Source organism: Desmodus rotundus, chromosome 1 (genome assembly GCF_022682495.2).
Source record: "Desmodus rotundus isolate HL8 chromosome 1, HLdesRot8A.1, whole genome shotgun sequence".
NCBI lineage: Eukaryota > Metazoa > Chordata > Mammalia > Chiroptera > Phyllostomidae > Desmodus > Desmodus rotundus.
Genome location: NC_071387.1, coordinates 156,380,100 through 156,402,185, shown reverse-complemented (window position 1 = coordinate 156,402,185; position 22,086 = coordinate 156,380,100). Strand labels below are relative to the sequence as shown.

Genomic DNA, 22,086 nt, shown 5'->3' with positions numbered 1-22,086 from the left:
GAACTCGACCGGCTCCATTCACAAGACTGACCTCCGGGCCCTTCCTCCCCAGTTGTTACTCCATCCCTCACAGAAGGACTCACCATGGCTCCAAGCACAGGTAGTGGGCCAGACGCCCTGGAATCACCGTGACCTCCCCACCCCACAGTGAAACCAGGAATCTCTTGACACTGAAAGGGATAGGGTCTTCCTGCTCTTCCGGAAGTTCGGCCCGCGCGGGACAGGAAGTCCCGCCCTCTCCTGGACGGCGGCGACCCCACGCCACGCAGAGGTGCGGTACGCAAGACGTCCTCTACTGTCTCTTCACTGGATGTTAGGTTAGAGGCAGGGGGCGGTGCTAACCTTGAGAGCGCGCGCGGGAGGCGCAGGCGCAGCACAGGTATGTGGGCGGGCGGCTCCCCATTGTGGCGCTTAAGAGACCGTGAGGTACGTAGGGTGGTTTGGACGTCAGCGCATCCTCACTTTGGTAGGTGATGGAGGCTCAGGTTGGTGAATGGGCACAGACCCAGCGGATTCAGGGAGAGATGAAACCTCAGGCAGTACTCGGGCTAAGCCTATACAGTAATTGCCTCAGTTCAGTCACGCCCTTTTCCTTTTTACCCTCTCGTGGGTCTTTTTTTTTTTTTTTTTTTCCGGCTGACCCATTCTGGAGACTACGGATCGTAAGAGACCTGTGTCTCTGTCATCTTCGCTCCCTGCTTTAGAGAGTCCCCAGCTCTACCTTCTTCAGTGCAGTGGAATTTGATCGTGAGAAGTTGCTTCACTACTCACAGATACCAGCTGAAGCCAGAAGAACATACCAACAGCAGAGAAACCAGGAAGAGAATTCTGCCTATTTAATACATTACAATATGGACTGTTTCCTTTTAGTTTAAATATATCATCAACTTGAAGAAAGTGAAACTCCCATACCTCTTAATTTTGTGTTTCCCACCCCAGAATCTGTACCTATCAACTCTGCTTTTTACAACATTTGGCTCCAATAAGAGTACTGGAGGCATGTTTGGGATGTATATACAAAGTACCTTTATCCCAGAAATTAATTTCACAACGTGGAGATCCTTGCTTAAGTCAAGACTGTATCTGCAGTTTCATTTATAGGATGGCTTTTTGCCATAGTGCCTAGCTTTGTCATTGATCTGGAATTGAGGAGGGAAACTAGGATGCTTCAGAAGTTAAGAAGGTTAGGCAGAGGTGGCTATAGATGTTACATTCCACCCTCCTTATCAAACTATCCAGAAAGCATGGTGTCCAAGCTATAAATAAATGGTCAAAAGACCCTGAGATTCATAATGCTGAGCCATCCCAATCAAGCATGCAAAGGGCAGTTGCTTTATGCTAAAAAGGGGGCTAGAGACTGTATGCATTGGTTTAGGGTTGTGTTTTGTGGGCAGATGAATAGCATAAGAATCAGAAGATACAGGAATCATAAGCACTAACACTGGAAACAGCCAGAGGTGGGTGGGGCTGGGAAACTGTGAAACCCATCCAGCTGTGGATGAATCCAGAACTTTCCTGAGGGTTCCACCTCAGCTGTAGAGGGACAAGATTGTAAATAGACAAGCCCCAGGGCATCTGCAAATGGTAAGTGTGGTAGAGAGGGATTGGAGTGGTTTGCTGGTGTGTCTGTGGGAAGCAGCTGCTGATCTTAAGGAAGAAAAGATGCAGAAGGAAAATGGCTCTCTGTCAGTGACAACACATCTTGTGAAGTCTTACTCTTTCATTTCTGACACTGTGGTTCTTACATCTGCCCTAAACCCGGCAGCCTCATTGAGGTGCACGAAGCATGTCCCATGTGACAGTGAGACTGGAATTATCATCAAGGTGGAATCCATCCCTGCTACTGTACAACCGTGAAAGGAAATCACAGTCAGTATTTTTTATTTGCTTATTATTTTTTATAGATCAGAGGGTTTATGTTCCTTATTTAGTGTATGGTAAGTTGATAACCCTTGGTTAATATTCTTTAATGTTCTTATTTCTATTTTTTAAAGATTAAAATGCATACAATATATGTTTTAAGACAGCATTTCCCATGGGGTTTTTTTGTATATCCTACAGAATAATTATAATGTTTTGTATTGGTCACATGCCTTGAAGTAGAGGGATTTACCTATTTCCATTACTTAAAATAGATGAGAGCCAGACAAAGACATAAAGAAAGGAGAGAATTATGAAAGGGAAAAAAGGTGTGGATGATGGAGACTAAAAAGAAATGTGGGCCCTGGCTGGTGTGGCTCTGTGGTTTGAATGTCCACTTTCGAACTGAATCATCACTGGTTTGATTCCTGGTCCGGGCACAGGCCTGAGATGTGGGCCAGGTCCCTAGTTGGGGGCGTGTGAGAGGCAACCTGATGTTTCTCTCCCTCTCTTTCTCCCTCCCTTCGTCTTTCTCTAAAAATAAAATAAATAAAATCTTAAAAAGGAAAAAGAAATGTGGTAGATTTTGGCAGTGGACTTAGGAGTCCAATCTTTGATATAGGTATTGGTTGCTTACTATTACTGTGGTTAGGGCTCCCTGAGTGAGAAAACACCAACAAAAAGTTAACTCCTCCTTCAACACCCACACTGACCTGGAACATTTTCTACCATTAAGACCTATCACTTTGCTAAGTCCAGCCCCACAGTCTTTGTAAAATGTTTTTCTGATGAGGCCCTATTACAGAGAAATTTCCACTACTTTTTCTTACATTTAATAAATATGATTATTATACTCTTTCTTATATAGTGCCTTTGTAATTCCCCATGTATATTTTTCTAATTAGACACACACCTCTGGTAAGCTGAGGCCTTTTCGTATTGTTTACCCCCTTTCCCTAAAGAAATAACAAATAAATATTATGGACAAATGTTAGTTGTAGCAATAATTAGGTAAAAAATTAGGAACAATCTTTAACAATTAGAGATTGGTCAAATTCCACCGTGTATACTTAGTGAAATATACTATAGCTATTTTTAAAAAGCCATTAGACTAGTCTTTCAAATGGAAAATCTTTATTTTCTAAATTAAAAGAGTAGGATGCAAAATTGTGACCAGTATGATTGCTTTGATGTGAAAGTAATCCTAAGCATGGAACAAAGAGTGAAAAAGGAAGTTACCAAAATATGTCAATCACCACTCCTGGAATTACCACTCTAAACCTTTCTGTAAGGGGGTAATTTTTTAAAAAATTATTTTCTTTTCCCTAAGAACAGGTGACGGCTTTTCAAATGCTTTATAGCGAACACCTATAGTACTCTTATCCTAATTGGGGACAAAATTGTTCTTCAGAAGCATATTGCAACCCTTTAATAATTAATTCAGTAGCGTAGACTTCCTATGAACCTTTCCTTTTTTACATCTTACCATAGTTATATGTAGGATGATACCCCAAATTTGATTAATTGATGGAGTAACTCCTGCAATTTTTACACAAACAATGCACATTTTCAAGGGTTACTATCATACATAAATGGAACTTTGATATCATTTTGATATCAAGAAAGTATTCAAACAACCACCACCATGGCAGTAAACATACAAAACCATAAGAAAGTTCCTATCTGTTTAAAAGGTAAATTAACTTTATTCATTCAATATTTATTGAGTACTTTCCCAGTCACTGTACTAGAGTTGGGGAAACAATGGTAAATAGAGTAGACGTGATTCCTACTATTGGGATTTACATTTTAGTGGTAATAGGCCATAAATAAATATAAGACAGTAATTGTGCTAAGCAGAAAATTAAAATAGATAATTATTTCCTATAATCTATTTTAGATTAGATGACTAAGGAAAGCTTCTGAGAAAGGGCTGTTTAAGCTGCTATTTGACAGGAGAATCCAGCTTTGCAAATATTGGGTAAACCATTACTTGCCGAGGGGACTATAATACAAAACCCTAAGGCATGAGCTAGCTTGATTATTTCAGTAACTGAAAGAAGGCCTGCCTGGTTGGAGCACAGTGACAAGAAGAATAAGTTTGGGGGTCGGAAAGAACTACATTATGTTGACATTGAAAGCCAGAAAAGTGTTTGGATTTTATTCTAAATGCAATGGAAAACACATATTAACCTGAGGACTGATATGAAATATTTTTAAATCTATTCTGATATATTTTCAATGGAATGTTTAGTCTGTTTACATGTAACACAATTACTAATATACTTGGATTTAAATCTGCTATCATATTCTTTTTTTCTTTGTCCCATCTCTCCTATGTTGAGTTTCTCCTGTTATGCCTTCTTTTAGATGGGTTATGTTTACTTATTCCGTTTTCCCATGGGGGTGGGAGAAATGAAATAAGTAAACATAATTTGTATTGTACCTCTTCCTGGGCAATGTAAGGAACTGTGAACACATCAACTTAATTTACCACCTCACCCCATGTTATGCCTGTATATATTGTGTATACTTTATATATATTTTCTAAATTCTTTAAAAGCATTTTTATACAATTAATATGCTTTTATATTTACTCATTTACTTTGTCTATTGTACTTCATGACGCTCTGAATTTGAGCTTCCATCTGGGATCATATTTCTTCCTAAAGAACATGCTTTAGTACTCCCTTTTGTAAATGTCTACGGTGACAAATTCAGTTTTTCTCTCCTGAATCTATTTATTTCACCTTTATTTTCAAAGAACATTTTTACTGAATTAACAGCTATTTTCTCATTTTGAAGATACATTCTATTGCTTCTGGCTTCCATAATTTTTTTTGAGAAATGTCTTTTATTTTTGCCCCTTTAAAGGTAGTCTTCTTTTTCCTTCTGATTGCTTTTAAGGTGTTCTTTTAAATTTGAAGCAGTTTTATTCTATAACTAAAAGCTATTTTGTGTTTGTTTTCTTTTTGAGATTTGTAATGCTTGATTCTAGGATCTGATGTCATGCTTTGGAAAATTCTCAGCTCTTATCTCATCAGATACTGCTTCTGCCCCTGTTCCCTCCTCATATTCCACTTGAATGTATGTTAGATCACTTCACCTTATTTCTTAGGTTTCCATTCATAATGTCTCACTGTGGTTAAGTCTGGATAATTCTTACATTTTTTTCAGTTCACTGTTTTCTTTTTACTTATTTTTTAAAATATTTTTTAGTTATTTTTAGAGGGGGGGAACAGAGGAAGAAAGAGAGGGAGAAACATCAGTGTGAGAGAGAAATATTGATCGGTTGCCTCTTGTATGCCCTTGCAACCCGGGCATGTGCCCTGACTGGGAACTGAACCAGTTATCTATTTCAATCTGATCTTCATTTTCTCAAACATATTGAACATAATTATATTATAGTCTGTGACTAGTATTGGGTTGGCCAAAAAGTCCATTTAGTTTTTTCTGTAAAAGACACATTTTTCATTTTCACCAATAACTTTATTGATTTGGATATTTTGAGTATGTCAGGTATCTCCCACTATTGACTCTAGTGGGTAGAAGCCAGGGGTGCTGCTAAACATCTTCCAATGTATAAGACAGCCCCACAGCAAAGAATTATTTGTCCACAATGTCAATAGTTCCAAGAGACTTTACAAACCACTTTTGACATGTTTGATCAGTCACAGCATCTCTTTGTACACTGCGCAAATATTTTTTTGTGTTTCAGTTGTGTTTTTACTTTTCTTGAGATAATAAAACATAATACACCAAAAATGTTGCTTATTTTCTTCCATCTTCAATATTAGAATGGCTTCACAATTCACCAGTTTTGAATAAAGTTCAAGACAACTCAACATTACTAGAGCTGTCGTATGAAAAAAAACAAAGTTTTTGGCTAATCCAATAACTATAAGGTCTGTGGTTGTCTGAAGCATTTTTATTTCTTTGTCATGGTTGTTTTTTATGTCATAATTGTCTTAGTTTATGTCTCATATTATGTTTTTATGATTTTTATTTATAAAAGTTTGTTAATGTATGTTATTTTATGTTATGTTATTTTTTTATTGAATTCCAGAAATTATACTTTGGGGTCTAAAATGATGATAATTTCTGTAGAAAGGATTTATATCTCATAGAGACTTTGGGCACTGGTAGTTTAAAATTATCTTAATCTAGTCAGTGATAGAGGTGATTGGAATCTGAGCAAGTCTACTTGTAGTTCATACTTTTCCCCAGGGCATACATAGATCTTTAAGATCTCAAGTTGAAGCATATAGAGTTTACCAGACCAGGCCTGAACTCCAGTTTTTGTCTTCTTAACTCCAGTTTTTGTCTTTTTTAACTCCAAGAGGTAATCAGAAACTCTATACAGTTTCTCAGCCATATTCCCAGGAATCAACATATACACCACAGGAAAAGCTATTACAAGTGCTGCTGGGATCAACAACTCTTCTCCTGGATTTTTCATTGCCTCATTAAGTTTTTAATGCCTTCAGATATTTGTTTTATATTCTGTCTATCCTTTCAAGTTCTCAGAAGAAGGACTAATCTCAGTGACCAAGCCTATCATTACTAAATAGAAATAAAAATAAGTATACATGAATGATTTGTAAAATTTAACCATTTAGATAATGTTTTATAATTGCAGTATAATTATGTTAAAAATCAGTAACAATAGAAAACTAGAAAACCTCATATTTGTAAAATAAGATTCATTTCCATGTAAGATGGGTCTAATTCAAATAAGGATTCTCAAAGAAAAATAGAAAGTACATACTTAGAACTGAACAGTGACAAAAATACTACATATCAACACCTATAGAATACAGCTATAACAGTACTTACAGGAAATTGAAAACTTTAAATATTTAAATAAAGAACACTGAAAATTAAAGAACTAATAATCTGTTCTAAACCTAAGGGATTAGGAAAAGAATAATGGGAAAAAATCAGGTAATGAATGAAGCAGAAAACAAATATTCACTACAAAGGGGTTCAAAGTCAAAAACTGTGTCTTGTACAGATTGCCAGATAAAAAAAGTTCAAGGGGATGTAGAGTACAGCATGGGGAATATAGTAAATAATACTCTAATAACCAACTATGGGATCAAATGGTGACTAGACTTATCAGGGTGATTATTTTGTAAGTTATAATAATGTCTAATCACTAAGTTATACACCTGAAACCTATAATAATGTAATCTGCAACTGAAAAAAAATTTGTATCTTTCAATAATAACTAACAAATCTTGGACAAGTTTACCTAAGAAAGAAAACAGACAAAGAATATTAGCAATGAAAATGGGAACATTACTATAAATTCCGTAGAGATTGAGGAGATATCATTAACAATTTTGTTACAATAAATAGAAGAGTAAAAGTGAAAGTTTCCAGAAAGTATAATATTTCAAAAGTCATGTAAGAAGAAATAGGAAATATAAATGATCTGATTGCTATGTAAGAAATTGAATCATTAGAAATTTTCCAAAAATGAAAACATGTTGCCCAGAGAGTTTTGCCAAACATTCATAAGAGAACAAATGTCAATCTTACATAAACCATTGCTGAGTATATAAAAGAGGAAATATGTTTGTGTTCCTTTATTAGGCTTTTGTAATCTTGACATTAAAACTTGATAAGAACAGTGAGAGAGAGCCCAATCACATTCATGAAGATAGAGGGGAAAATCCTAAATAACATGGTATCAAGCAGAACCCAGAAAATGTGTAAAGAAGAAAATAAAACATTATCAAGTTGAATTTAATCCAGGAATGTACTTTAGCATGTTAAAAGTTTAAAAGGGAAAAATCATAAGCTTTAGGAAAAGTAAACATAAACGGATAAAACCTTTTGCCAAAGTAGAATTGTGCAGAACTTCCTTAAATCAATCAAACCTACACTGAACATTTAAATGAAATTTTTGAAGCAGTCCCTTAGAATCAGGAATGAGAACCACATTGGAGGTACCAGCCCAGCCAGCACTGAAGACAATAAAAACCAAGTATATAAAGATTGGAAATGAAGAAACATTATTTACAGATTATTAAAAGAAGAGTTGTGCAAGGATTCTGGATATATCAATATAACAAAACAAATTGTGTTTCTCTAGCAAAAAGGAACTGTTAGAAAATGATTTTTAATGATACCATTTACTATATCGTTTTAAAAATATGAATCACATATGAGTAAATTTAAAAATACAGAAGACATTTAAGGGGAAAAATCACAATGTTATTGAAAGGCTTTAAAGAATATCTATTAAAAAATATATACAGTGGTCAAGTATTAAGAGACTCTAGAGTTAAGGTGGCAGTACTTTCCTACACAATGAAAGCAGTTGCAATAAAAAATTCCAAACGAATTTTCTAAAAACTTGACAAGCTGATTCTGCAAAGGTCAAGAATTTCAAGATACTCCAGCAGCAGCAGATTTAAGATGAAGAGAATTGACTTGTCAAATAGCAAGAATTATTTTTAAATTGTATTAATTGGGTGTTTATAATTGCATAAAGGTAAAAATGCAAATGTCCATCAGCTAATCAAAATATAAATAAGATAAATATCCATAGAGTAGAATATTATTTAGCTGGCTGAATGAAGTACTGATAACTTGCTGTAGTTTGGAAGAATCTTGAAAATATGCTAAGTGAAAGAAGCCATGATGGAATACTATGCAGCAGAAAGAAAGAAGGAACTCCTACCCTTTGCGACAGCATGGATGGATCTAAAGAGCAGTATGCTAAGTGAAACAAGCCAGGTGGTGAAAGACAAATACCGTATGATCTCACCTATAAGTGGAACCTAATCAACAAAAGAAACAAGCAAGCAAAACAGAACCAGAGACATTGAAATTAAGAACAGACAGTAACCAGAGGGGAGGTGGGAGGAGATAATGGGGGTAAAAGGGGGAAGGGTTTTCAGGAACATCTATAAAGGACACATGGACAAAATCAAAGAGGGGTAGGATCAAGGGTGGGGAGTGGAAATGGCTGAGGTGGTGGGGAGCGGTGGGAGGAAAATGGAGACAACGACTTAAACAATAAAAAAATGTTTTTTAAAAAAAGCCATTCACAAAAAACATTACACAATTTTATTCACGTGAAATGTTCACTAAAGGAACTTTATAGAGATAGATTAGTGGTTTGTTAGGAATGGTGAGGTTTACAAAGATAAGGACATAGAGCAGTGATAGCTAAAAGATACGGATTTCCTTTTTGAGGTGATGAGAATGTCCTAAAATTGTGGTGATGGTTACATATAAGTGAAAAGACTATCCATCATACACTTTAAATAAGTGAATTGTATAGTATGTGAATTATACCACAATAAATCTGTTAAAGCTATATAATAATTAGCAGAGTGTAGTGTTTTAGGGATGGAAGAAGTGATTTATACTGGAATACAAGCCTAGAAATAGATGTGCTCTTATGAGGGATTTTAATTTAAGACCAATGGCATTACAAGCCAGTAGGAAAAAGAATAGAATTTCAAATTGTGCTGGATATCCATATAGAAGAAAATGAAATTGTACCTCCTTAATACCATATAGAAAAATCAGTTTCAGGTGAATTAACTGTGAAACCAAAACCTGTTAAGCCTCTAGAAGACAAGATAGAAAGACAACTTTATGACTTTGTGGTAGGTAAATGCAAACAATACAAAATTATATATATTCAAATACATTAAAAGCCTTTGTTCTTTAAGCTCTTGGAGAAGTGGTTGATTTCAGTTAGGCACAGGAATTGTATTGAGCTTGTAACATTTTGTGCAATATAGCAAAGCAGCTATTGGGATCATGTCAGGTGGACTTGAAAGAACTGAAAAGCATCCCACTGGCCAAAGTTAGGGCAGTTTGAGTATCAGTAAGGACTTACAGGTTCACTGAAATTGTGAAATTTACCTGAGCACAGGTCGGAACATATAAAATGCAATGGATTGGAATATACCAAATTTAATAATTTAATAACGCCTTTAAGTCTGTGAGTTGATAACGATAGTAAAGCTAACAAGTATCTAGTGGTCAACAAAGGATGCTATGGAATCAATTCATTATTTTGAAAGCCAGTTAAATAAATAAATAAATAAATAAATAAATAAGCATTTGTCCTGCCTTTCCTATACAAACTGTACTGAAGTTAAACAAATAGTAAATGAGGAGACATTCTCTATATACATGTATTTAATCGATAAAGAAGGTATGATAGAAAATTACCATTTTGAGAGTCACAATGAACACAATGATTTATTCATTTTGCATTAACATGACAAACAAGGAAACTATGCCTGTTAATGTAAAAACACACCATCATCTATTTAAAAATCTTGCCAAAAAAATTGAACCTGACTAGGAAATACAGAGAATGTGTTAAACAGCATGGTTACACAATCAGGAAAACTCAATCTATGGGAAAATCATGGAACAAATTAACTTTAACCAATAGTTACAGGAGAGGGAGAAAAAAGGTGGGCAAAGTTTAGCTTGAAAGAGGCTTACTTAAAAGATACATGAAGCAATATGTGAACTTACTAGTTTTCTATTGCTGTATCATGTAATACAGCAATAGAAATGGGAATTTCAAATACGATAGGCTGGGAATTTCAAATCTCACAAGTTCTGGCTCCCTCGGAACAGTCCTTTAACTTACCTCTCTCTCTATGCTTTATTATAAGCAACAAGAAGAAACCAGGTGACATCTTTAAAATTCTGGTTGGAAATCTCCTTACCTGGATCACCCAGTTAGTTAGGCATATTTTCTATTGTAGTGTGCACATAACTGCAGGTGACAAAGTTTTCTCCAATCTCCAGTAAAACTTCCAATCTGTTAAGACCTCATCTGCAGCCTTCTCAAGGTTATCATGCATCTACAATTTCTCTAAGTCTCTTCAAACTCCCTACCTACCACTTTCCAAGTCCTACCTTCTGCCCTCTGCCACTTCCCAAGCCACTCTTACATTTAAAATTTTTATGTCACCATGCCACTTTCAAGTACCCAAAACTCTATTAATTTCCTATTGCTTTATAACAAATACAACAATGGGGAAAAAAGTAAGTCCATGGACATGGATGAATCTAACAATAATAAGCAACAACCAATTCACAAAAGAATATAGCAGGATTCCACTTCTATAAAAAATCAAAAAAGTAAAAAAAAATGTCTTGTTTAAGGATGCAAACATAAGTAAATCTATAAATTCAAGCGAAAGTGATAATCACAAAATCAAGAGAGTGAATTTTCTCTAGCTACTGAAGGTAGGGAATAGGTTAAGGAAATAGCATACAAGGAACATAAAAGTGGTATAACTTTACATGTTTATTTAGCTGGGAAAATCCTGGTTTGCCTATTTTCCTGGCATAGTAATAGCACTCGTTCATAATCAAAGGTGTCCTGCCTTGAATAATAAATTATATGTTTATCCTTTTTAAAGTAGCTTTTTCCCTTTAATCTGGATAGAGGCATATAGATCTTCATTGTACATTTTTTCCTATATAATGCAGCTATTTTACAAATATTCAAAACTAGAAAATATTTAATAATATAATTTAAATTTTTAGTTAGCGACAACAGAGTAAAAGTAAATCTGTATGTAGGATAAATATAATTAGGATTTCGATGAAATCCTCATCTGGGTGGACATGGGGATAGATGATACACTACATGTCTGGCATTGCATTAGCCCTTTACAGATATTCATCTCCATAGCAAGATTTTTAGATAGGTATTACCTCCATTTTACACATGAATAATCGGAGGCACAAAAAAGGATATGTAATTTAGCCAAAGCCATACAGTGACAGAGCAAAATCTGAACCCAAGCAATGTGACACCAGACTACATGCTTTTAACCAGAATTCCAGAGTCCATAATAGACATTCTGAATCTTTTTTGTGCCATGGATCCTTTTGGCAGTCTGATTAGGCCTAGAAAGCCCTTTTGTAGAATCATGTTTTAAATATATAAAATATGCATAATATTATAAATGAAACCAATTACAGTAAAATACAATAATGAAGATATTTTTACAAAAGTGTGCTATACATATGCGTCTTTGTTGTGCATCAAACAAAATATAACTGAGGGTCTGATAACATCTATAGCTTTTTAAGTAGTGAACACCAATTGTATCTTGAGATTTCTACAACTGTAGTAAGGTAGTGGGAAAACACCTGTGATTTTTATTGTGAAAAAGTCACCAGTACTTCTAATAACACTGATTTATTACCTATGTTCACAATTGAAAAAAATTCTCAATTTCACTTTGAGGTTAGCAAAAATTAAGGTGTAATATTTTCCACATTGAAATTCATAACCCTTTGTTTTATGACCTTAATTCATAGACTTTTTTAAAACATTTTCCATCTGACTTTATTTTCAAATACACTTTCTTAAAAAAAGAAAAGCCAATACACTTTCTGTGGGCATGACAACTGTCTGTATTAGGAAATCCAATTATACAAAAAAATACTACATCTAGTCAGGGGTAGATATGTTTATTTTTTGGTAACATACATTAAGTGGCACTAATTACACAGTAACTATAAGGTAACTAACATGAAACCACAGGACTTTGCCACAGCTGCATGGATTTGGGACTTTCTAGCTGAGCACATTTTGAAAAAACCGGATGCCCACCGCAGAGCTCTGCCAATGGAATCTGTTCAGGAGGAAAGTTATGAAGTGCTGACTCACCAGAGTTCCTGGCACCTGACAGATGACTGGCAATCCATGTTAGTTATGAAGTTGTTACAGCCTAATTCACAAACGTTACCGTTTCTCTCTCCAGAGGAAAAAAGTTAAGAAGTTCCTTGAATGAGCCCCTGTGTGTCAGGTGGGATGCGGAGGAGGGCTGTTAGAGCTGTGCCAGAAGGCCCCGGTGGGTCGGGTGGGTAGGACATCAGTAATGATCACGGTAGTCTTCTAAAACTGATAGCAAAATGACTCCTGAGTTGTAACGTTAGGTGAATTTTAGGTAAATGAAAAAGACCAGTAGTCATACACTGAGATTAATAAACAGCCCTTCAAAGTTAGCCACGTGAGTGTTATGTTTGCATCTGGGTCTCACAGGACAAGGCACCCAGACTTTTGCCTCCCATGACTGGCTTGCAGAGCAGCTCTCGTGGCCATTTCAAAAACCTCCCTCACTCCGTCTTCGGTCTTCGCGGAACACTCCGCGTACCCGAAAGCGCCGATCCTTTTGGCCATAGCTCTGCCTTCCTCCGGCTGCACCGGCTCCCGCCTGGCCCGGGCCAGCCTCCGGCGCGTGCGCGGGCTGTTGCGCAGGTCCTTCTTGTTCCCGACCAGGATGACGGGCGCGCCGGGGCAGTAGTGCTGCACTTCCGGAGTCCATGTTTCCGGGATGTTGTCCAAACTGCTGGGGCTGGCGATGGAGAAACACATGAGCACCACGTCGGTGTGGGGGTAGGACAGGGCCCGCAGGCGGTGGTAATCCTCCTGCCCGGCGGTGTCCCACAGGGCCAGCTCCACCCGCTCACCGTCCACCTCGATGACCGCCACGGAGCTCTCAAACACCGTGGGCACGTACGCCTCTGGGAACGGGTTCCTGCTGAAAACCATGAGCAAACAAGTCTTGCCGCAGGCCCCATCACCAACAACCACCAGCTTCTTCCGGACGGTGGCCATTGCTCACAACGAGCTGGGAGACCCACGGCCGGCCTTGAGGCAGAAGTTCCCCGCAGTGCCTTCGCAGGAAAGGTCCATGTGCCACAGCTCTGACTGTGCCTCGCTGCGCCCAGGACTCCTGGGGGGGGGGGGGAACACCCTCGAGGGCCAGGGCGGGGCCCAACGAAAGAACCGGTGGGAGGGCCATGGGCTGTGGGCACCGAGCGCAGGTGAGCGAGGGCTGTGGGCCACGGGAGGGCCTGGGAGCGACGCCCAAGCTCATGGGCCTCCTGACTTATGTTTTACTTCCGAGTGGTAATATTCTTGACCCCCCCCACCCACTTTCTGGTTTGGAATTATACTCAAAATGAGATACATAAATAGCTTACAGATAATTATGTCTCTATGTGGTGCACTTAGGTGGGGGTTGAGAAACAAGGAGGTGTGAGGTTGAAGAGGTGTGTGTATAGATAATGGGAAGCTTGGAACCGCCTTAGATGTTTAATGTGGTTCCAAACATTTCCTTTGCACACGAAATTATTCATAAAAGAATTCGTGATTGATACTACTGCACATTACAGTATTTTATTTGCAGTATTTTACCTGCAGCAATGCAACAATCAAGAAAGAAAAAAATAGCTTGACGCTTTTTAAAAGTTTCATTGGGCTAAAAGAAAAACATAGGACAAATTTTTTATTTGCCTTTCTCATGATTTGATGTCCCAGCAGACCAACTGGGGAACCTAATTCTGACCAACAAGGAGGAATTGCTTGGCTAATTGGAAGTGACAGAAACCTTGGGAGAAAGCAACTGCATACCAAGGATAATTATAAGAAGGTAAAATGGGCCCTAAAGGATAGTGTCAAGAAATCTGAAGCCCCCAAATGAGGTGAGACTTGCAAAAGATGCTAAGACAGGACAAAGAGGGGGCTTTTTAAAATTCTGTACGAAGCCAGAGGATGATCAAGGAAAGGAAAAACCCACTTGCAGTTTCTGGTGTAAGGTTAGAGCTGACAGAGAAAGCAGAGCTCCCTAATTTTATTTTGTTTCATTCTCTACACAGGAAACTTAAGTGGGTTGACAAAGTAGAAAGAACTATGTGTATTTGTGGGGTCAGGCAGACCTGGGTTTAATTCTGTTTTTCAACACTTAGTTATATTACCCTGGATCTCCTTTTCTCATCTGTAAAATGGAAATAACTGTGTCTTTCTCATAGGATTGTTCTGAGTGATGGAAACAGTATTTTAGTTTCCATCCAAAATACTAATCCAGGCTCACAGTAGTGACTCAGTAAATAGCAATTTATTAATGTTACTAAAAAGAGTAGTATAAATATTGACAAGAAGCAATACTCTTCCATATAGGAGAAAACATTTTAAGAAACCTAACAGTTCCAATTTAGATTATATGAGTGGCTTATATTGAAGGCTTTGAAGGTAGGAGGTAGGGAGTATAAATGAGACCTGAGAACAATTGTCATCTTTGAGGAATTATGGGAAACAGAATAAGTGCTAAAACACCAAATGTGGGCAAATGTCTGCCTTCAGGGTGAAAAGTGGAAATCTAAAACCTGGAATTATTTGCTTTTTGACTTAGTGATATTTTCTCCCATTTGTGTACTACTCATTTGCCCATGGAAGGGGGAATGCAAAAAAAAAGCAACTGAAGCAAAGGAATAGTTGGGATTTTCCAAAGAAGTACATAAAGTGAAGATAGAAGTCTGGAAGCTAAGGTGGTAAAAAAAGAACATGATTCTTGAATTTCTTCAAAGCTTTGAGAGATAAAACTTCAAAGAAGGAGGAAAAAATTGTGTCCTAAAGCAAGATGTAGTGAGTTCAATGGTGGCACCCAAAAAGTTATGTTCATGTCCGAATTCCTGGAACCTGTGAATGTTACCATATTTGGAAAAATGGATCTTTGCAGATATAAATAAGTTAAGGAACTTGAGATGAAATCAGCCACCCTGGATTGTCTTCTGGGCCATAAATCTAATGACAAGTATCCTTATGTGACAGAAGAGGAGACATAGAGAAGGCAATGGAGGCTAAGACTGGAGTGATGTGGCAGTAAATGAAGGAATGCCGACAGCTACCAAAAGCTGGAAGAGGCAAATAATACAGTCTCCCCTACATCCTTCAGAGGATGTGCAGTCTTGATAACACCTTTATTTTGGACTTCTGGCCTGAAAACTAATATAAAAGAATATGTTTCTGTTGTTTTAAGCCACCACTTTATAGTGTTTTGTTACAACAGCCTTATGAAGTTGTTGCACAGAACTCAAAAGGAATCAGGTAATATCTCTAGTAGACTGTTTTCTTGAGTTGGAAGGAATGAGAGGTTCTGAAATGGGTAGTGGAGGGTGCAGAAGTTCTGAGGGACTCTTGGAAGGAATGTGTGAATGAGAGTGGAGTTAGCAATTTACAGAGTACACAGTCTGGCCCTTTACAGAAATTGTCAGCTTGAGAGAGACCTGACAGGGTTACAATGCATTGGCAGAACCAGGAAGTCACATGGAAGGCAGCTAATCAATATATGAAGTTCTCCCCAAAAGAAATTCATGTCATCTGATAAGAGTTTCTGTTTGGTTGATGAATACTTTCCACTCCCCACCCCCTTTATCTGCAGCAGAAATAACAGCTGTCTATCTATATGCTGATACTTTGTACTCAATCCTATCCAAACTTCTCACAGGGGGAAAAAAAAGTATCTTTTCAATATTCTCTGGCAGTCTCACTCAGAATAAGGAAAGGATCATGGACAATGGACGGGGTTCCAGTGCTATAGAATGGGTTACATATCACTTGGAAAACCTTCCTTCAATCTTTATTTGACTGGGACTTTATCCATTCAATTGAGAGCCCCACCTCTAATCCCCAACCAGAACTACGTTGATCCTAGGCAAGAATCTAAAGGGAATTATTAAAAGGGTGTTCTGGGAGCATCTATGAGAGAAAGCAGTGCCCTAGACAGATACCTCCATTGGTTAGGGCATCTTCCCAATACGCCAAGATTTTGGTTCGATCCCCAGTCAGGGCACATACAGGCATCAACTAATGAATTCATAAATAAGTGGAACAATAAGTCGATGTCTCTCTCAAAATCAATACATAAATAAAATGTTTTTTTTAACAGAAGTTTGGGTTTACCAACCAGAATTAATTTGTTGTATTTAATTTTCTTCCTCACAGGATTACTAGACCAATGAAATGTAGTAGCCAATATTTATTACATCTGTGCCCAACAGGCATTGACATTTATTACCATATACTTCCAAGTAAGTTGGGGAAGACAAGGGGCTGAGTGATAGACTGACTCCTGGGTGGCAGTGAGCCTCTGCAGAGGACTTTAGTGGAGAGCCACAGTCCTTCACTAAGTCAACGGTGTATTTCATTGACTTGAGAGAATATGCTCATATAGAATTCATATTTGTCAAAACTTTACCTTATTCAAAGATGGAAAGGACAGGATGTTTTACAAACCTTGGAGCAGCTTGACGTTGACTCTGGGCTAAAGTCTAGATAACCATATTTAGAATCATAAAATTGGGGATTCTAACCATGTGAGTAGAGTCTAACAAACTACTATGGATTTTTAAGTTTCTTCACTCAGTTAGGTGTCACAAATGAATGGAACATCTCTCTGTAAATGTCTATGTTGGGCTTTAGCAAAATGATTAAGGTATGGTTCTTGGAATGCAGTAGTTTAAAATCTGCATTCCAAGAACCATACCTTAATGGTGAGTGAAACAGACTTGTAAAGAAATAAAATATATTATAAATAAATAAATATTCATTGTAAGGGTTTATATTTAATAAAATTTAAAAATAAACTATAGTTGGCCCTGGCCAATGTGGCTCAGTTAGTTGGGCATCGTCCCACAAACCAAAAGGTCATCAATCAGGATGCATGCCTGGGTTGCAGGTTCGGTTCCCAGTCAGGGCTTGTACAGAAGGCAACTAATCAATATTTCTCTCTCACATCATTGTCTTTCTCCTTCTCCTTCTCCCTACCTTCCCCTCTCTCTAAGATCAAAAATAAAAATAAAATTTATGTAAAAAATAAATAAAAACAGCTACATTCGATTGTTTGGGATGGACTGGCACTAGCATGTGAACACCTTTAAGAATGAATGGAGCACAATATTTGTGAAGAATATGACAGTGGGATAATTTTCTAAAAACTAGTTTAAAGGAGGAAACACAAATAATAAAGATATAAAAATATTTTTAAAATTTATTCTCATTTGTAAGCAAATTAATACAACAAATTTGAAAAAAAATAGTTTCCAAGCTTGCAAAGTTGTGGTGAGATGGGCACTTTTTAAAGAAAATCACTTTTTATTTTTCAATTATAGTTGACATTCAACATTATATTAGTTTCAGGTGTATATCCCAATGATTACACATTATATAACTTACTAAGTGATCATCCCAATAAATCTTATACCCATCTGACACCATGCATAGTTACCATTGTTGACAATATTCCCTGTACTGTACTTTACATCCCCATGACTATTCTATAATGACCAATTTATACTTCTTAATCCCTTCACTTTTTTTCACACATCACCTCAATCTCCCTCCCATCTGTCAACTGTCAAAATGTTCTCTGTATCTAAGAGTCTATTCTGCTTGTTCATTTATTTTGTTTTTTTAGATTCAGTTGTTGATAGGTATGCATTTATTGCCATATGATTGTTCATTTTTTATCTTTTTTTTCTTCTTCTTCTTAAGATTCTTTAACATTTCTTGTAATACTGGTTTGGTGGTGATAAATTCCATTAGCTTTTTCTCTTCAGGGAAGCTCTTTACATATCCTTCAAGTCTAAAAAGATAGCTTTGCTGGATAAACTAATCTTAGTTTTAAGCCCTTGCTTTTCATCACTTTGAATATTTCTTGCCACTCCCTCTGGCTTGCAAAGTTTCTGTTGAGAAATCAGCTGACAGTCTTCTGGGAGCTCCCTTGTAGGTAACTAACTGCTTTTCTCTTGCTGCTTTTGCATTTTAATTATGATGTGTCTTGTTGCAGGCCTCCTTGGGTTTATATTGTTTGGGACTCACTGCATTTCCTGAACTTGTAGGTCTGTTTTCTTCACCAGGTTAGGAAAGTTTTCTGTAATTATTTTTTCAAACAAGTTTTTAATTCCTTGCTCTCTCTCTTCTCCTTCCCCAAGCCCACATCCATGATACAAAGTTGGTACACTTGAGGTACCAACTTTCCTCATTTTTTTTGGATCCTTTTTCTTTTTTTGCTGTTCTGATTGGGTGTTTTTTGCTTCCTTATATTAAACAGCACTGATTTGGTTCTTAGCTTCATCTACTTTATTGTTCATTTCCTGTAAATTATTCTTAATTTTATTTAGTGTATCCTTCATCACTGACTGGTTCTTTTTTATGGTTTCTATGTCCTTTTTTACACTGTTGAAGTTCTCACTGAGTTCATTGAGCATCCTTATAACCAGTGTTTTGAACTCGTCATCTAGTAGAGTGTGTATCTCCATTTTGTTTAGTTCTTTTTCTGGAGCTTTGTTCCATTCTTTCATTTGAGCCATGTTCTTCATCTCCTCACTTTGACAGCCTACCTGTGTTTACTTCTATGTATTAGGTAGAGTGGGGCAGGGTCTCAGGGAGTCACCAGAGTGGAACTAACAGTGTGAGCCACGTTGATGGAGACTCAGATATTGCTCCAACCTGCCAGCTCTGTCACAGAGGTCTCACATAAAGAACAAAGGCCATTGTAAATTGAGCTGCTATGAACATTGGGGTGCACAGGTTCTTTTGGATGGGTGTTTCAGGGTTCTTAGGGTAAAATCCCAGCAGCGGAATTGCTGGGTCAAACAGGCGGTGAGGGACAAATACCATATGATCTCACCTTTAACTGGAACATAATCAACAAAAGAAAAAAGCAAACAAAATATAACCAGAGACATTGAAATTAAGAACATTGTAACAGCCACAGGGGAGTGGGGAGGGCACAGTGGGGAGAGGGGTCTATAGGAGCTACTATAAAGGACACAAGGACAAAATCAAGGGGGAGGGTAGAGGTGGGGGAGGGAGGTGGGACTGGCTGGGGTGGAGTGGAGGGAAGGGGAGAAAATGCAGACAACTGTAACTGAATAAAAATAAATAAATAAATTTTAAAAAGAAAGAAAAAAAAAGAACAAAGGCCTCTGCCAGCACTTTTGTTCGACAGAAAGCTGCCCCTCTGGCTCTCTTCCTGATGCCAGACAGTTCAGTTCCCATATTTCTCTGGTGACTTTTGAGTCACTGACCCAGTTCTGGAGCTCAGAGCAAGTGAGTTCAAGTAAATTTGTGCGTTGGCCCTTTAGAAGGAGCTGCCTGGGACTCTCTAGTAGCCCTCTGTCTCACTCAGCCACGATTCCAGCTGGTTTTTACAGCCACACATTATGAGCACGTTTTTCCTTGCACTGGAACCAGGGCTGGATGTCTGGTGTGAGGCTGGGACCCCTAGTTCCTCAGGGGGACATCTGCAGGAAGATATCCCTCCCAATTTTAATCTGCTACACATGGGTGTTGGACCCTCCCATCTGTGTCTTTGCCCCTCCTACTGGTTATGATGTGGATGCTTCTTTAAATCTCTTATTGTAGGACTTCCATTCAGCTAGATTTCAGGTGATTATGAATGTTGGTTCCTATGTAGTTTAGTTGTAATTCTGATGTGGTTGTGGGAGGATGTGAATACAGTGTTTACTTACACTGCCATCCTGACTGGAAGCCTTAAAACGGATACTTACATGCTGCTGGTGCAAACATAAAATGGTAATTTTGTGGAAAGTTATTATATACAAGTCATACTATGCAATGCAGCTTTTTTTTTATAAGAATCTACTGTAAATAATAATTAAAATATATACATAGGGAAGTCTTTAACAACATTATGAGAACAAAAAAATTTCAAGATGATTAAAAAGATGTATAGTCAAATGATGGAATGTCATAATTGTAATCAGAATTGTGTCTTTAAACAAGGTTGCCTGCAAAATTATATATTATATCATATTCAACTATAAGGCTAGGAATAATGACTCTTTACTGTAAACCCTCTTGGGTGTTTTGAATTTTGGGCCATGTAAATGTAACACATTCAGAAAATAAACACAATATAAAAATGAAGTATTCAGCTTAAGATTTTAAAAATACATTTATAACTATTTTTTCATGATGTTAGGAAATATACTACACAAGGAAATTTTATTAATTTCTGCTATGAATATATACAGTTAGAAAATGTATGTACTGTGGCTGTGTTACTAGAGGTATTTTTGTTAAGTATTGTGCACCATGAGAAATCTGGGATTAGTTTACACACAAGGAAGAAGGAGGGTAAAGAAGCTCCACTAAGGAAGTGTTGGAGGAAAATGTGATGGTCAGCCTGGTGTATACTTTGAGAGCACGATGGCTTTCCTCAAGTGTCTAAAGTACTGTCACGTAGAAAAAGGACCACACTTCCTCAGGAAAGTCTCAGAGGATGAAACTGGACCCATTGGTAGGACTTATTGTAAGCTATTTCAGTTCAATGTCAAAACACTTACAGACTTGTTTACTTGTTTGTAGGTCATTTTGGTTCAATGTCAAGAAATGCTTCCAAATAGAAGTGGGCAAAAAGTGAGTGAATTCTCAGTCACTTGAAGGATGCAAGCATAAATTGTCACCTACTGGATTAGACATTGTAGAAGAGGTCCAAACATGGGAAGCGTGGTATTTGGTATGAGACCAGCTGTGTAGGAAGTTATTTTGCCTCTTTGGAATTCAGTTCTCTGTAAAACAGGGAAGTTTGACTAAATTGCTGCCCCATTCCTTTTGAGTTTTACATTGCTTTGGTTCTGCAGTAGTGCAAATACATTATGATGTCTTTTTTCAGATTTACATAATATTGGCCTTTTATCATTTGAAATACATCTCACTGTACTTATGAGACTTGAGATGTTTTAAAAAAGTATTTGTAAAAATGCAAAACACTATGTAACTGTTAGACATCATTATAGTTCAACATTATTGGCCATTAGGAAAATGCAAATTACCACCACAGTGAGATACCACTATACACCTACTAGAATGGCTAAAATAAAATAAAGTACTGATGATACCAAGTGCTGACAAGATGCAGAATAACTGTGTCTCTCATACTTTGCTGATGGGAACAAAAATTGGTACAGACACTCCACCAAACACTTTGGGAGGCTTTTTTTTTTAAACATACCCTTAACATAAGACTCTGTAACCCAACTATTGGATATTTACTCTAGAGAAATAAAAACATATATTTACAGAAAAATCTCTACATAAATGATCATACCAACTTTATTTGTGATAAATAAATTTTATACAACCCAGATATCCTCCAATTGGTGAATGAATGACCTGTGGTACATCCATATCAGAGGATACTTCTCAGCAATAAAAAGGAACAAACTTGATACACACAGCAACTTATATGGATCTCACAACTATTATGCTGATTGGAAAGCCAATCTTAAAAGATTACATATAGTCTTATTTCACATATATAACATTAAAATGGCAAAATTATAGTGATGGAGAACACATCAGTGGTGCTAGGTGTTAGAGTTGGGGGAGGGTGTGACTATAAAGGG

At 37.2% G+C, this 22,086-nt stretch overlaps 2 protein-coding genes across 5 annotated transcripts in view; both read right to left on the bottom strand.

Moving 5' to 3' along the window:
• The window catches only part of TMEM161B (transmembrane protein 161B), an 84,367-nt gene extending 84,135 nt beyond the window's left edge, over positions 1–232 (bottom strand). Inside the window, exon 1 of one of the 2 annotated variants that reach the window (XM_053912016.1) lies at positions 84–232. In XM_053912016.1, coding sequence (XP_053767991.1) covers positions 84–86 — 3 coding nt within the window. In that variant the 5' untranslated portion in view covers positions 87–232. The remainder of the gene's footprint in view (positions 1–83) is intronic. The other variant, XM_053912024.1, reaches the window with a different exon arrangement.
• A 12,439-nt stretch (positions 233–12,671) lies between these two features.
• Positions 12,672–13,510, bottom strand: LOC112307557 (transforming protein RhoA). 3 transcript variants are annotated; one of them, XM_053912030.1, is made up of 2 exons: positions 13,338–13,510; positions 12,672–13,085 (listed from the first exon to the last, which is right to left on the bottom strand). In XM_053912030.1, exons 1-2 carry the CDS (start codon positions 13,487–13,489, stop codon positions 12,908–12,910), a joined length of 330 nt encoding a protein of 109 aa, XP_053768005.1. In that variant the 5' UTR covers positions 13,490–13,510; the 3' UTR covers positions 12,672–12,907. The 3 variants fall into 3 exon arrangements, with proteins under 3 accessions (XP_053768005.1, XP_053768003.1, XP_024419399.2); XM_053912028.1 differs by having other exon boundaries at positions 12,672–13,300; positions 13,361–13,510; XM_024563631.3 differs by having other exon boundaries at positions 12,672–13,510.
• Positions 13,511–22,086: the final 8,576 nt, after the last annotated feature.

Bases quoted from the DNA above. Each gene is read 5' to 3' on its own strand.
- LOC112307557 (XM_024563631.3), bottom strand. From the start codon at position 13,489: ATGGCCACCGTCCGGAAGAAGCTGGTGGTTGTTGGTGATGGGGCCTGC.